Below are 14,696 nucleotides of genomic sequence, written 5' to 3'. Positions count from 1 at the left end.
CACTAGTTACACTGACTGGTGTCAGGTCAGCTGTTGGAGCAAGAGCTTAAGCAGATTCACTTCTGAAGAGTTACAGCTTGAAGAAAGCACAAAGAGGGAAAACTCCCTCATGGGTCACTAACTGCAAGGAAGATCTGCTAGTCACAGGGCAGAGCACAGGCTTTTTCATTCTTTGGGAGTTACAGCACCACACCATGCTCACAGCAGACCTCTACTGCACTGACAGCCAGAAGGGCTGATGAACACACACAGGAACAGCCCTAAATCCATCTCACAAGAACACTGTTTTCACATCATAAACAAAAAGTCCTGTATCTGCCACTAGGAGACTGCATTTTACCATGTAAGCAAGAATGTTTAGAAAGTAAGAGTGAAACTTACAATTTCCTGATGAAATCCAGTGCATCTTTATCTTTAGCGAATATGTCTGCTAAAATATGCTGCACTCCAGCCTCTACTTCCTGGATATTTGCAAGCCCTTAGAAGAAAAATAATTATAGAATATGCAGTCATTATAATATACAGTTAATAATTACAGAAAAAACTAATAAAATTACACAACTGCACAAATATTAAGAAAATATATGCAAGCTGAAAGGAAGCTGATTAAAGGTATCTGACTGACTTGCAAAGATTAAGGAATTCTAATTCATTAAATTTTTTTTCAACAAAAGCTTCCTTTCTAAAACATCTGAAATGGTACTTTTAATGAGCCTGAAGTGACCAATGCATTATTCTAAGTCAAAATTATATTAAAATCAGAGAATTTTTTTTTTACTTGGATGCTAACAGGTCTTGACATTTGGGACGTAAATAGTGCAATAGTAAAACTGGATATTTAGATATCATTTTTGAAAAAATTAAATATAATTTTTGACTTTTTAATAAAATGAGCAACTGCAGCAGAAGTCTACATATTTTGCTACCGGTATGAAAACTGCCTAAATTATTTGCAGGTAATCCTGTCTTTTCTCTGTGGAATAGTTTTATATTTCCACTGCATTGTAGCAGGAGTTTGCACAACAATACTTTTGAGGTCAGGATACCATCAACCTCTCCTATGAAACACTGAAGTTATAAAATGTCTTCAAAGACATGGAGTTATCAATGTTTTCATTTCTCTGGAGAGATAACAGAATCATTAGTTAATTTCCAACACACAGAATCCATTCTTTCCTTCAAATGGCCAGAAGAAGAAGGACACAATTCTCCTTAGCAAAGGGATTAAATTAGACCAGAAGCAGAGATAATGAAATAAAACAGACATCTTGTATTTTAATTTGATATATCTAGCTCTGCTTCTAGCAAAAGTCAGTAATGAATGCCTCAGACCAAACAGCAGGAATCCTAGAGCAGGCAGCTGCAGCATTAACTGTCTCTGTCTCTGCAACACACGCTGCTGTTCACTCTGCTGCCTAATGGACAGCTTTATTTACACTATTTTAACAGCCTGCACAGCTTTATCCATTCATTGAACCCAGAACCCTGCTTCTGATTAGGATATAAAGTTACACACTATAAAGAAATTTATCTTGCCCCTTTTTAAGACGAGGAAGCTTAACTTACCTGCCAGAAAGAAAAAAAAAAGTGAGAATAAGAATACATTAGTAAATGCCTAAACCTATTGTAAAGTTGTAAATTTTGGATCCTTACATCTATGAGTTACTATTCCTTACAGTAGAACTGATGTCAGAATAAAAGCTAAGGGAATCTGAAGACATGCATCATACTGAACACAGACTGAGGCACTCTGGTAGATTATCTGAATGAGACAGAACAGGCCCAAACAAGTCAGAATTTGAGAAATAATCAGAAAGTTCCCATTCAACAAGCACCACTCACAGAGGCACTTTACTGTGTCCACCAACACATGCTTGTGTAATTAGAGAAATTTTTGACCCTGCATACAACTGAAAAGAAGAACAAAGTTTTCTGGTTAGCCTGCTTCTTGAACTTTCCAATGTCAGGCCTTGAAACATGAACTGCTGTTTTTATTTCAGTTTATTTTTAGGATAAGTTGAAACACACTGAGAATTTAAAAGAACCATGAAATATTAAGATTTTATGAAAACCTTTCTGTACTGCAAATGGCTCATTCCTTAAAAAAACAAAAAAAAACCCCAAAACCACTCTGATCTCAAGTTGTATATAAGCTGTCAAACTGGCTCCCAAAGTGATAAAAGTGACCCAGTTCATAGATGTATCTAACTTCTAACGTCTTTCAAAGGCAGACCATTATATAAACCTAAGCAGCATTATTTTTAGCACAGAATTGAAAATAGGTGTACTGGTTTCCAAAAACTAATGTTTTTGGTGCAACAAACAGCATCTCCTTTTGAAAATACTCTAAATAATTTATCTGAATTTTCACAGAGATTTTTTTGGCTCTTTAGACTGCACCACAATAGTCTGATATATGTCTGCAATCCACTGCTGTATGAAGTTATGATGTATGCTGAAATGCAGTAATTTAATAACCAGAATATTTGGTAACTGATTTTCATTGCAAAATTAGCAGAATAAACTGAAGTGGGAAAAGCAAGAGCCAGCCTTACTAAGGAGGTTCAGTATCTTTTTGCTGAAATTCAAAAAGTACATGTTGGGGCAGGGAAGAATAGAAGTACATCTCTATTTTAACATAACACAGAGGGCTGCAGCAATCTTCACATTTTATTGTCAGAGATTGCCCCCTACAGATCCACCCATAACTGCATTCACAAAGACACACAATTCTGCAATCTATACATGACAATCATGCTGTTAAAAGTTCTTGCTCAAATTACAGAAATTACATCTTCTCCAGTCCCTACTGTCATTCAGACACAAACTCCCCTGCTCACTCCCAATCCCCTAGGCCAATTTTCATTAAGATATGCTTTGCTGGGTGACATTTCCTTCTGCACAGACTATGAGCATAAACCTCTAGTACAATCAGCATTGAATCTTCAGGAATACAAGTAGAACAATGGAAAGGTATAAAGTGTGTGCTGTGGTTCCCTCTCTCTTACCAGTAAATAGAGATGTCAACTATAAGGTCTCCAAAATTATGTCATTTCTTTACCACAGTTATTACTATTTGCAATTCAAAGAGAGAAGAAAGGTTGAAGAAGAGACATTAAAGGTGTGAACGTGTTATCACATGTTGCTAAAATCACTGAATTTCAAGTAGTTGCCTAACTTCCAGCAACATCAGAACCATTAAAGTTATTTCCCTCTCAAAATATTTTCAGACATTTAGAACATTACTGGTCAAAGAAGCACAGCACTTACCTTTGGTGTTGGGTCTAATGTAAGAAAAAAGATTGAGTTCCACAGGATTCTGTAGGAGGGAGAGAGCAGCAGGTTCTAATCCCAACTGCTTGGCCCTCTGGGCTTTGGTGCCTTTACTCCCAGTTTTATAAGGTGCAGACTTATAACAAAAAGAACAAACAAAAGAAAACCAGTTATTAAAAAGCAGCAAAGTATTTCAGTCATGCTATGCACTTGATATTATGCACTATTCAGTAATGCAAGATTACATTTAAACTAAGGTTGATCTAAAAAAGACCAGAGTACTAACCACATGGTCTAATTCTTCCAAAGTTCTACAATTTAGCAATCCTTTTAAAAGGCAACTGGATAACTTTCCTTCTTTCTTCAACTTCTGTATCATTGTGTGTGTCTTCTTTGCAACGGTACTAAAATGCAAGAGATTAGTGTTAACAGTTAGATTTCAGAGTGACCTCGTCCATTACCATTTTCAGGGGTTTCAGAGAGTTTCAGCAGTGTATCTCATGTTAACCTTCAACAAACCAAGTTGATAATTTAAAAGTTTCTAACCATTTTTCTCTCTCTTCAGGTTGTTTAAAACTGTGTCAAAATATCCTGTGGTAGTTCTAAGAAAAATCATCAAGTAACACTAATAGTAATTACTGTTCCACACATTTCTGTAATACTACTGGCCTGGAAGCCAAATAAAAAGGCCCTAGAATAAATCCACACTGATGATACAAGATACAGATACAATTTACAGATACAATTCACATCAAAACACTTCTGCAGCATCAAGTACAGGCTACCGGATTTAAATCCTACGTCTTCAGCAAGGTACATGGGAGCACCTGCAAGCAGCTGAGGTATTCTGTTATTATTTAACTATCTGTTAAGACAAGAACTGTCCCAGGCCACCTTCCCTCCTTGGAAAGGATCTCTTGGTAGGGGTTAGCAGGGAATACAAGGAGGACAACACCAAGTTGACAGAACAGCTGACCAGTCTGTTCCCCTGCCATCTCAAGAACACAGGGTCACTCAAAAGTAAGATTCAATGAAAGCAGTCCCATCCATGGTCACAAGCTTTGCTGATCATTTCTTTCCTGGGATAGTTTAACCTCATCTGCTGGTACACTCCAATCTAAGAAGGGCTCTTCACTAGAAGCTTCCCTGATCCAAGCAGGGTGCCAAGGGTTCCTAATGATTCTTTTTCTAAAAGTGGAGCTTCCATTTCATCATGCTACGTATTTCTAGCAACTATTAACCACTCTTTAAGTACAAGTTTTTCTGTGCAGTTTTAATAAACTGCAAAGAAATTAAGATATTCATTTTTCTTTGGCAATTAACAATTCTAGATTTCTTGCTACTTAGAGAAAAAAGCAAAAACAAAGACCCAATCTGCCAAAGACCTAACAAAACCCCAGATAGGTATCGAGCAATTTTAAACTATTTTCTTGATTAGTTCCTTTACTTTATTAGTTGAAGTGTGTGCAAGGAGGTAGAACAAGGGACACAGGAGCAGCAGGCAGTTGGTACTCAGCTCCCACCCAGCTCCACTTACCGCAGCTCCTCCAAGGCGTGCTGCACCTCCCGCAGGGCGTCGGCCTCCAGGTTATTGACGAGCTCCTTGCGGTACCGAGCGATGAAAGGAATCGTGTTTTCCTCTTGAAAGAGCCAAATCAAGTTGGCACACACCCATGGTTCAACGTTTGTTGTTTCTGACAAGGCCTGGCAAAGGAGAGGAAAAAAACCCAAACACAACAACCAAACACACTTAAGAGAGATGGTAGATTGCTTTAAACAGCCTCTCATTCAGCATTCAAAACCACTCCCAGAACATTGCACTGGCCAGCAGACACTACTGTCCTCCCCAAGACAGGATGTCAGGCATCCAGCCACCACACCCAGCATTTCACCAAAAATACAGCAACCAATGTTTCCAGAAACTTGTAACCACAGTAAAAAATGCAGGAAGCAGCACCTCTTGGGAAGAAGAAAAAAAAAAACAAACAACCAAGGGAAAAAAAAATCAAACCAAAATTATAAAACAAAGCAGAAACAGCAGCTTATGCTGTTATGTGTCTGTACACAGCAACTCAGAAAACCTGGAATTCCTGGAATTTTTTTTAAATCCAACACTGACATACCTCATGGTTCAGCTAAACAAACAAAACCCACAAAGCCAGAGCTGATCCAAATCCCACTCAACCAGTAACAGGAAACTAGTAATACTACTGCCAGTGTCAAGACAAACCAAGCCTTGCAAAGTTAAACATGATTTTGTACAAATTGAGTTTCCAAAGTTATAGGGAATCAATATGGAATCACTGACACCCTATGCAAGCAGCTTATCTCAGTAACATGGTAACCATGAATATCTGTTTGCACTTCACTACAGCAGATACCCTACCTAGAGGGCTGATACAAAAGCCTTTCAAAAGTTTCCTTCTGAAGCCTAAAAATGTAACACCTGCACAATCATATTCACTCCTTTTGGAGTACACAGAAGGATTAAATTTCCCATATGTATTTCCAGGAATATGTGAGAAAACCCACAAAATTTTACAGCTTTGTTAAACAGACTGTACTAAGGATGATGAATACATTATGTCCTATCTATTCCCATTCTATTCATATTAAAATCTTCCATGATCACACCCAGGCTTCCAGCACAAAAGCTATACTAAAACTGCCTCCACCCGAATGGCTTCAAAGTTAAAACCCTACAAAAACAAAGATGGTATCTCCCTTGTTGTCACTGCTGTGTGAGGAATGCAAATCTCCTTCCTTGACAGAACCATAAATTGATAAACACTCTCAAATGGGTGTCTGCAACTAAATGATCCACACTGACTAAATACTAAGTTGTAAAACTGCACACAAACATGTCAGCATCCCTTCCTATGGGAGCTTCAGTTGTGTACATCCACCAAAAACCCCATGCGCTCATACAGGAGAACCACGCAAACAGTTACAGGCAAGCTTTGTTCTAAGGACACCCAAAATCACAGATCTCAGAATGAGACAAAAGTTTGACAGTTACCAACCAACACCTATATTTATACACATTTTATGATAACCTAAGCAGAGGTTAAACGACAATTTCAGAGGACTGAAATTGTATGTTAAGACTGTAAGCGCTAATTATGCAGGAAATAATTTCATTGGTACCTCAGAAAAGGAAAAAAATCTCATACCTGTACAATATCCCAGTTCATTTCAAATTCTTCTTTTATTTTCTTGCCTCCCAGATTTTTAACTGGCTTTCCTTCAGGAAATGCATTCAACTTAATCTTTTTAGAGGGTGGTTCATCAAATGCAGACTCTTCCTCGCATTTCTCTTGTTTCACTACAGGAACACTTGTTGAGGGTTTTTCATCATTCACTGAACTGTTTTGGTTTCTCCCTTGGAATGCATTTATTTCCATTTTCTTAGGCACTTCTGGTGCTCGATTTAAACTTTTTGGTTTAGTGCCTGCATTTTCTTCCTTAGGTTTTAGAAGTTGCATTTTATTATCTTCTACAGGTGCAATAGGGAAGGATACATCCTGCCAGAAAGACATTAGAGCCATATTAAGCACTGACTGCTACAAAGTGCTTCAACATTTCACTTCAACTCTAAAAAGACTTGCTACCAGATAGCATTTTCCCAAGTAATGTCTCTGGCAGCAAAACACCAAGCCAGAAATCAAGCAACCCGAAATATATCTTGCATGGAGGAAACAAGACAAACACAGCAGACCTCTGATTAAGTTCAAATAAAATTATCCTGCAAAGAATTTAATAGGACCTTCCTTCAGAAGACACTGACCTACAATCTTTGCCTCCATTCATGTCAACAAAACAGAAAACAGCAGGGTAGGGAAGCACTTCTGAGGTGTTAGGTTCCCAGCATGGGAACTGGAACTGAGATCTGGTCTTCCAAGATACAGTTTAACCTTGGACAAGCCACACCTTCTTCACTGACTTTCTGCAGAGATCATCCTCAGAAGTCAGAAGGACTGGCTTCTGTCATGATGTGATACAGAAGTAGCCAATTTTCAATATAACTCTGTTCTATATTAATAACAATAAAACTGCAATCCTTACTGGGTTGAACAGCCATGCAAGGAAATGTAAGAAGAGGCTGCTTGTTTTTGTGATACCCAAACAGTGAAAAGGTACAAGACAAAGGTGCAATACCAAAACCAGAGAGAACAGAGGCATTTTTTTATTTACATTGTTGAAAGTGATCCAGGGAAAACCACATCCTATTATCATTGGCCAAAATTTTCAAGGAGGACCTTTTGATCATGGACACTTCAATGCAAAATAAAGCCATAATGAACATTCACAGGAACAGTGGAATTTTATCAGCTGATGAGACTCAGGCAACCAATTCAACCAGAGTCAGAATATCTGCTCATGCTACTTCCCAAGAGCAGCAATTAAATGTCTCTTGCTTATAGATACTCACCATTTCCTCTTTTATTGCTACCTTCTTGACCATTTTGCTGGCCACAGTTGATCGTGGAGCAGCAGCTTTTTTAGTTTTTGCCTCAGTTTTCATTGGCAAACGAGGTCTCCTGGCAATTTTGCTTTCTGGCTCCCATTCCTCCTCTTCCTCCTCCTCTGATTCAGAGCTCCTGAAAAACAAATGAATCAACAATATTGCTTATGAGAAGAATAAAAAAACACATAAGTGAGCTAGTCTTGAGTGGTTTTTGGCATGAAAGAAAGTGACCAGGAAAAATTAACAGAAAGGTAGAGAGACTCCACACTGCTGCAGAGCTAATGGCTTAAACAACCTACCAATTTTTATGATGTATACACACATGGTACACATGACTCTTTGGACAAAAGGCAATTCACTTTCATCCTACCTTCATTATGAGCATGAAGAAGCCTAAGTAATCTGCATTTTATAACTGAAGCTTTGTGCATGAAAACTTTTTAATCAACTTCTTAGAAACTGATTATTGTTCTCATGCAATTGCTCATGCCTAGCATAACCCTTTAAAAATGCTAAAGGAAAGAAATGATCTTACGAATTAAGAAACGAAGGTAGTTCTTCTGATGTAGGGGCTTTGGCTACACATTTTGCCCTCCTTGGTAGAGATGACATCTGAAACAGAGGAAAGAAGGGAGAAAGGTAACTTGGTTGAAGCTGTATTCTCTTCAGCTCACTGTCAAATGTGCCCTAATAATGTCTTCAGCAATCATAAAAGTTTCCTCTAGAGCAAGTTTTGTTTTCTCAGTAACCAAGAATTTAGGCCACAGCAGCACACATTCAACAATCTTTTCAACTAACCAAACAAACCAGCAGCACAACCTCTCCAACTACTTTTCTCTTCACAGGGAGGTAATTATTTGGCTTGCAGGTAAAGCTGTTCTAGCAAAAAGGGTACTGGTTCTCTCATTTTGTTGGGTGCCACATATTGTATGCCAGTCTTTCCTCTATCCATTTATAAAGCATAGCAACTCAAATTAAAACCTAGTAAAGTGAGCTCATGTGTGGTTTTGATGGGACAGAACAAGGCAATTGTCCATTTCCAGCTAGATTTTTACATTTAAAGACTATCTGTTACTTGTGTCCACAATGAGAGCTATTATTTTGAATGAACTGCCCCTTGGATTATAGAAAGTGCATAAAACAACCACCAAAAGTAAAAAGGGGAGGCACACCCTTTCCCCTGACCCAAGATTCATACCCACAATAGCTGTATTTCAGTTAAACAGTTACAGAATTGATTGGGCCCATGAATTTCAATAATCATATTTAGCAGTCTTAGTTAAAAATTGTTAGGTAGCCCCAAAATTTTATCTGCCAGAAAACAAAAACTTAGAAAGCAAAAAAATAATTTATTTCAAATACTACAAAATTCAGAAGCATATTTTACCTATATCTGATACAATTTCATAGTAATTCATATTTTTTATACCTTGACCTTTGATCCAGCCTTACCACTGCAATGGGAACCTTAAAGTCCCATGTTTGCACAATACATACCAGATAAACATTTTCCGAAGTGCCATTTAACTCAAGGGCAAAATGCCCTTCAATCCAACTTCATTCTGGCCTCTGTTCAACCACTAGAACACACTTGTTATTAATGGCTTTCAGAAGTTTTCCTTGTAAGGCAGCACAAAAATTTAGACAATAATTTTCAGCACTGCAGTCAAAGAAGCAGTATTGAGATTCACATCAAAAAGTACCACTGGCTCACTTGCAAAGCACCTTCTTGAGCTACAAGCTCGGTCACTAACAGGTCAGCATTTCTGTGCTGTTACATAATGTGACTGGCTGGAACACACACCTACCACAGGAAAACATAAATCTCCAAAGAACATGACAAATATTACTCACCTTATCAGCTTCCCAGGTGTCTTTTCACTGTCAGTTCTGAGACACCCCCAAATTCATCCAGCCACTCTGCTTCTCTGCGTTCCTCTGCTCTTAGTACCTGCACAGTCATAACCACAGTTCTGAATTATTACTTATTTACTCATATTATTTCAGAGGCATGAAAAGAATGTTTCCATTTTTATATCATACTTCAATGTGTGGAAGGGAGATGCAAAAAAATATTAAACACCAATTTTTTAAGGTTAGGTAACATCCAAACCAGATGGATCCCTGATCCACTCTTTTGTATGTGCTGGGATACTTGATGCTTCTTTTCAGCTCACACAACTAGCCAGGTATTCTAGGAAAATGATCCGTTTTAAAACACTTAACCAGCTTAAATCACTAGCCACTAAATCATTGCAAGTAAGAAGGAAAAGACCAATATACATGGTCTCTCACCTGAAGTCAGCATTGCCCCTGCTGAGCAACACCACCCTAAACATCTCTGCCAGTTTGGAACACTCAGCATGGAGCATCAAAGTTCTGGTGCCTACCCAGGAGTCCAGGTAGAAGGAAAACCTCATCTGGAAGGTGCTTTTTTCTATGAGTATTTTCCCTCTCACCTCAAGTGACTGAGGGTCTCAAAATATCTCAACATTTGTGTAGTTACAGAAAGTAAGATTATGGCAAGAGTAAGGCTTATTTTTTAAAGTTAATTGCACTTCCTGATATCCAGTGACCTAACTCTCCTTATCTGCAGAAGAACAGGAGAGGAGCTCCTTAGTAACTCTCTATGAACAGACAAGCTGTGGTCAGAAGTCAAAATGGAGTTCCACAGCTGAAAATAAAAGCCAACAGCAAAAAAGCATATCTAAGATAAATATCAAGCATAGGGTATCACAAAGGAAAAAACACCCAAAATAATCATATTTCCACTGCAAGGTGGGGCTAAATTATAACAACCTCCCCTTTTCACAACAAATACAACAAACTAACTGTGCTTCCTATTTGTAGAAAAGAATCTTATAGCTACTACATATAGACTTTTTGTTTACAAAAAAAAAAATTAATTGGAACCCACAAAAGTACTTCATGTTTAATTTCAAATTGCCAGACAGCTGTCTGCTAAATTTTCCTCCTGATACGCCTGTGCTGGGGTGTGTAAACACCTACATTTAATGACTAAGAAAAACAGCCCTTCTGTGATTCACTGCAGAGGGGGAGGCAGGGAAGAGGATGAAAAAGAAACAAGTCTAAATGCCACTGACGATGAGAGATAAAAAATACAGAAAGCAAGCCTAGAGACAGTCCCTGAAGTAAAGCAGGAAGACTCAAGAAACAGGCAAAGGCAAACACTGTTAATTCCTCATGGGGCATCTACAACAAACACTGACTGCTGCACTGACTGTAAGCAACTGCCAGCTCCATGCTCAACTTCTGTGGGGATACAGTCCCCCAAATCCCCTACCTCAAGTGTTGAGGGAGCTGGCAACAGCTTCAAGCATCCTCCCACAGCATGCTGGGATCAAGCCAGTGTGAAGTTGGCCACTAATCTCCTATTATATTTTCCAGATTGACTGGTCTCTGTGAGAAAACTGCCTTTAACACTTTCTGTCAGCTCCAGTTAACCATATTCCAGAATTCCATATTCCTGTGAGAGTTGGTTTCTACCCCAAGGAAAGAAATTATAGTCCCTTCCAAATCCAGAAGAATCCCACAGCTGTGGAAGAGCCAATTACCAAACTGAAAAAGAGTAACCTATTTATACCAGTCAGGTCATTTTCCCTTCCTGTGCCTTTATTCAGTTTTGCTGTACTTTGGCACAGATGTACCACAGATGTTCACAGTACTTGGTGTTTCCTTATCAGCTGAAGGAAGTAAACACACAGTGCCCAGAATTGTGCAGAAGTTATCCAGCCACTCTGGTTAGGATTTCCCCAGCTTGCCTCTTGTCATATTCAACTTCAACATGCTCTGCTCTAGCAGCTCTTCTCACACCTGAGGCTAGCAAGCTTCTGGCCAGTAACCATCAGCTAACACACCTTTTCTTATTTTATGTACACTGTCAGTGACCTTTTAATTTCTGACAATGCTGCTCTTTAAGAAAAACAGTTCTTATCTCACCAACATTTTTTTACTTCCACGAGCAAGCAACATGAGCTAGGCCCTGGAAACTTTGGCCTTGTACACCTAATTAAGTCCCTGACTGCTGCTTCATTTCAAATCTGTGAACAGATTTGTAGATGATCTACTTCTCTAGGATAGGCTGAAACCTTAATGCTGAACCTTCACACTAGACCCTTGATCCTCTGTTCAAGGGAATCAAAACTCACCTGCTTGTCCATGTCCCAAATGACAGCATGAAGCGTCATTGCTTGAAACACACCCCTCCATCACTAAAGCTTGGCTTCTCCACAAAACTCAGCAGTTATAGCATGTTCTTTGAAAGTACTTTCCAGGTAAAAATTAAAGAAATTCACAGAGCTATTATGCTGTCCAGTGAAGAAGAGCTGAAACTATTTAAATCATTGCTACTGTAGATAAATATATCTGCTAGGTTCACTCTCCAAATAATTTGGCATCAGTTTTTTGCCAGCTATTTTGCTCCCACCACTTCTATCCTTTGCACCCAATGCAGAGCTCCACATCACAATTTGGATGGCTGCAACACTTCTCCCTGCTTGTCAGCTACTCATTAAAATAAAGGTACTGTAGTTTGGGGTCAGGCTACACAAAGAATAAAGACTGGCCAAGTAGCTCTCATCCTTTACTGTACAGAATCTTAATATGTGTATGCACAAAACACACAGCAAGGAAATAAGTATTTCTCTGGTCTCTCTCCCCAAATAGGTCTAGGCTGCACACAGAATATAAGGAGACTGAGGTTTTAAAGACCTTATTATGTTAAGGAGCAATCCAAATCTCATTTAGAGACTGTTCATCTCTTCAATCTCCCTATTCATGCAAAGGCACAATCCATTAAAAATAATTTTCTTCTTATGTGAATCCAGGTGGCATAAGCAACCATTTGCAGAAAGAGAAGTTTAATAACAATTTAAAAGTAATTAGTTAAAAAAATTTTCACTCCCCACTACCATTTGCTTAATTCCCCCAAAAAATCCCTGCACTACCACACACCTCTTTTAAAACTCTATCAGTAGAGCAACAATTTTTCAGATTCAGAAATAGATTTTCCTACCTGAAGGCACAGGATTAAAAAAAAAAAAAACACAACAACAAAAACCCAACAAACAAACAAACAAACAACCCAAAACACCACCACCATCATAAATTCACTTGGAAATTAATTTCATTTCAGTAACTGCAACAAGCCCTGTCCAGCTGAAAAGCATGCAGAAACTTCTGAATCCCTTTTCCAGCTAATCCAAAGCAACATGTTCCTTAGAAAACAGGGATCCCTCTATGCAGGGAGCTCCTCAAACTTTGCTCTACAGTCTTTGCTTTTCTTTCACAAATAAACCAGCAACAATAATAGAATTTTGCAGTTTAGCTTCTTCTTAATTCTAACAATACTAGCCAGATCAGCATTTATAACATGAAGCACCTGAAGCAGGACAATAGGAGCACTACACAAGTCCCATATGACAAGGGAATTCTGGGCCATTCTAAGTAGAAGTAGAATGGCTACTTCAATAATTATAAGGAGAGCCTCAACAGGTTGGTTTTGCTTGTCATTTTAAGATACCTTCACTGCAATAACATTTGAAGGAAAAGAAATATCAAAATGTGAGCATACAGTCAGCAACAATGGGAAAAGATGCTATGCAGACCAATGGAAGGGACTTGTATGGAAATCTTTCTGTCTCTCCAGATTTTTGTCCTGCAGAGATAAGTCAACTGAGTTGTACTTCCAAATATAAATCCAACTTACTGTAATCCTCCTGAGGTTAAAACCTTGGAGAACTCCCAGACACTGTTGCTCAGAGAAGCTAGTGCAGATTTCCAAGGACTTTTCCTGTACAAAGCCGGTCAGGCCTGCCCGAGGAAGGAGTTGCAGACACAATTTAGGATCCTCCAGCACTATGTGAAAAATTACAACCACAAAGAAACAGAGAGACATACAGGGTACACACATACACCAAAACAGTCCTCAAAGCTAATCAGAGAGGAAATGGTGTAAGAACCAGTAGGAACACCACCTACTGTTTTTACTTGCAGAAGTTATCATCAAACAGGTAAAGCACAAAAATTGTGCCCCTAGAAGGTGCATCCTCTCCCATGCCTGTTCCTATAGTTGATGGTACCACCGAGGAAAAGGAACAACCCATGTAATGTGGCACCCTGCATGTGAATCAGAAGAGGTCTGCCCAAGAAAGGAAGGGCACAAACCCTTCTCATGCATTTTCCTCAATCCACTGCTCTCAAACCACCTATGAAGGCATTATCCAAAATCAGGGATACTGCTTCTGATGCAGCAATAGGTGGCTACATCATGTGCAGTCATTCCTTTTCTCCAGTCCACCAAACCAGCCCCACAGAAACACATCCATCCTGCTTCATTTAACGGGATGTCTTCACTCCCAAAAGGATATGGAGAACAAACATCTCTTCTGCATGACTACAACCCAGCAGAGTTTATCACACCAGAACACTCATTTTGGAGGCTTGGAGGTAGAAGGAAGTTGAGAGCAAAGCATTGTTTGTTGTTCGGTGACTCACTACCACGCCAAATCACTGCTTCTCGGCCCAGAAATGCCACCGAGAAAATACACTTTACATACTCCGAAGCCCTGTTCTCTCCCTGGCGACACCGATTTCCGCAGGTATGCGGACAGCGTGCAAGAGCCAGGGCTAACAGAGCCACGTGCCACCCTCGCCGCCTGGGAAGGGCATCAGCTCCGTGGAAGAACCACGGGAATGTGTCACCTCTCAGTCCCCTTCCTGTCCCTTCCAGCCGGCCCGTCCCAGACTAGTCAGGGCTGCCCGCCCGCATCGCGGTCCCGCTCACCCCCTCGCAGGGGTCGGGCGGTTCTCTCTCCGGGCAGAGGGGCTGGGAATGGAGGGAGAAGAATAGGCTCGTTTCGTCCTGAACAACCGAGACAGGAGCGAACCCCTCGTTTGCCGGGCGCTGCGGCGTGGCACGGAGGGCGCCGGGCCC

General features: G+C 39.6%; 1 protein-coding gene across 2 annotated transcripts in view; it reads right to left on the bottom strand.

Annotated features, from left to right (window-relative positions):
- SRBD1 (S1 RNA binding domain 1) overlaps window positions 1-14,696 on the bottom strand; it is a 123,738-nt gene extending 109,042 nt beyond the window's left edge. The window contains exons 1-10 of one of the 2 annotated variants that reach the window (XM_063152061.1): window positions 14,547-14,696; window positions 13,470-13,573; window positions 9,596-9,692; window positions 8,277-8,353; window positions 7,706-7,874; window positions 6,447-6,797; window positions 4,811-4,977; window positions 3,560-3,677; window positions 3,271-3,409; window positions 382-478 (exon numbers count right to left, since the gene is read on the bottom strand). In XM_063152061.1, coding sequence (XP_063008131.1) covers window positions 382-478; window positions 3,271-3,409; window positions 3,560-3,677; window positions 4,811-4,977; window positions 6,447-6,797; window positions 7,706-7,874; window positions 8,277-8,353 — 1,118 coding nt within the window. In that variant the 5' untranslated portion in view covers window positions 9,596-9,692; window positions 13,470-13,573; window positions 14,547-14,696. Of the gene's footprint in view, window positions 1-381; window positions 479-3,270; window positions 3,410-3,559; window positions 3,678-4,810; window positions 4,978-6,446; window positions 6,798-7,705; window positions 7,875-8,276; window positions 8,354-9,595; window positions 9,693-13,469; window positions 13,713-14,546 lie in introns of those variants that run through there. The other variant, XM_063152062.1, reaches the window with a different exon arrangement.

Source organism: Melospiza melodia, chromosome 3, assembly GCF_035770615.1.
Source record: "Melospiza melodia melodia isolate bMelMel2 chromosome 3, bMelMel2.pri, whole genome shotgun sequence".
Taxonomy (NCBI): domain Eukaryota; kingdom Metazoa; phylum Chordata; class Aves; order Passeriformes; family Passerellidae; genus Melospiza; species Melospiza melodia.
The sequence above is the reverse complement of the archived record's forward strand: the minus strand, read 5'-3'. Positions and strand labels throughout refer to the sequence as shown.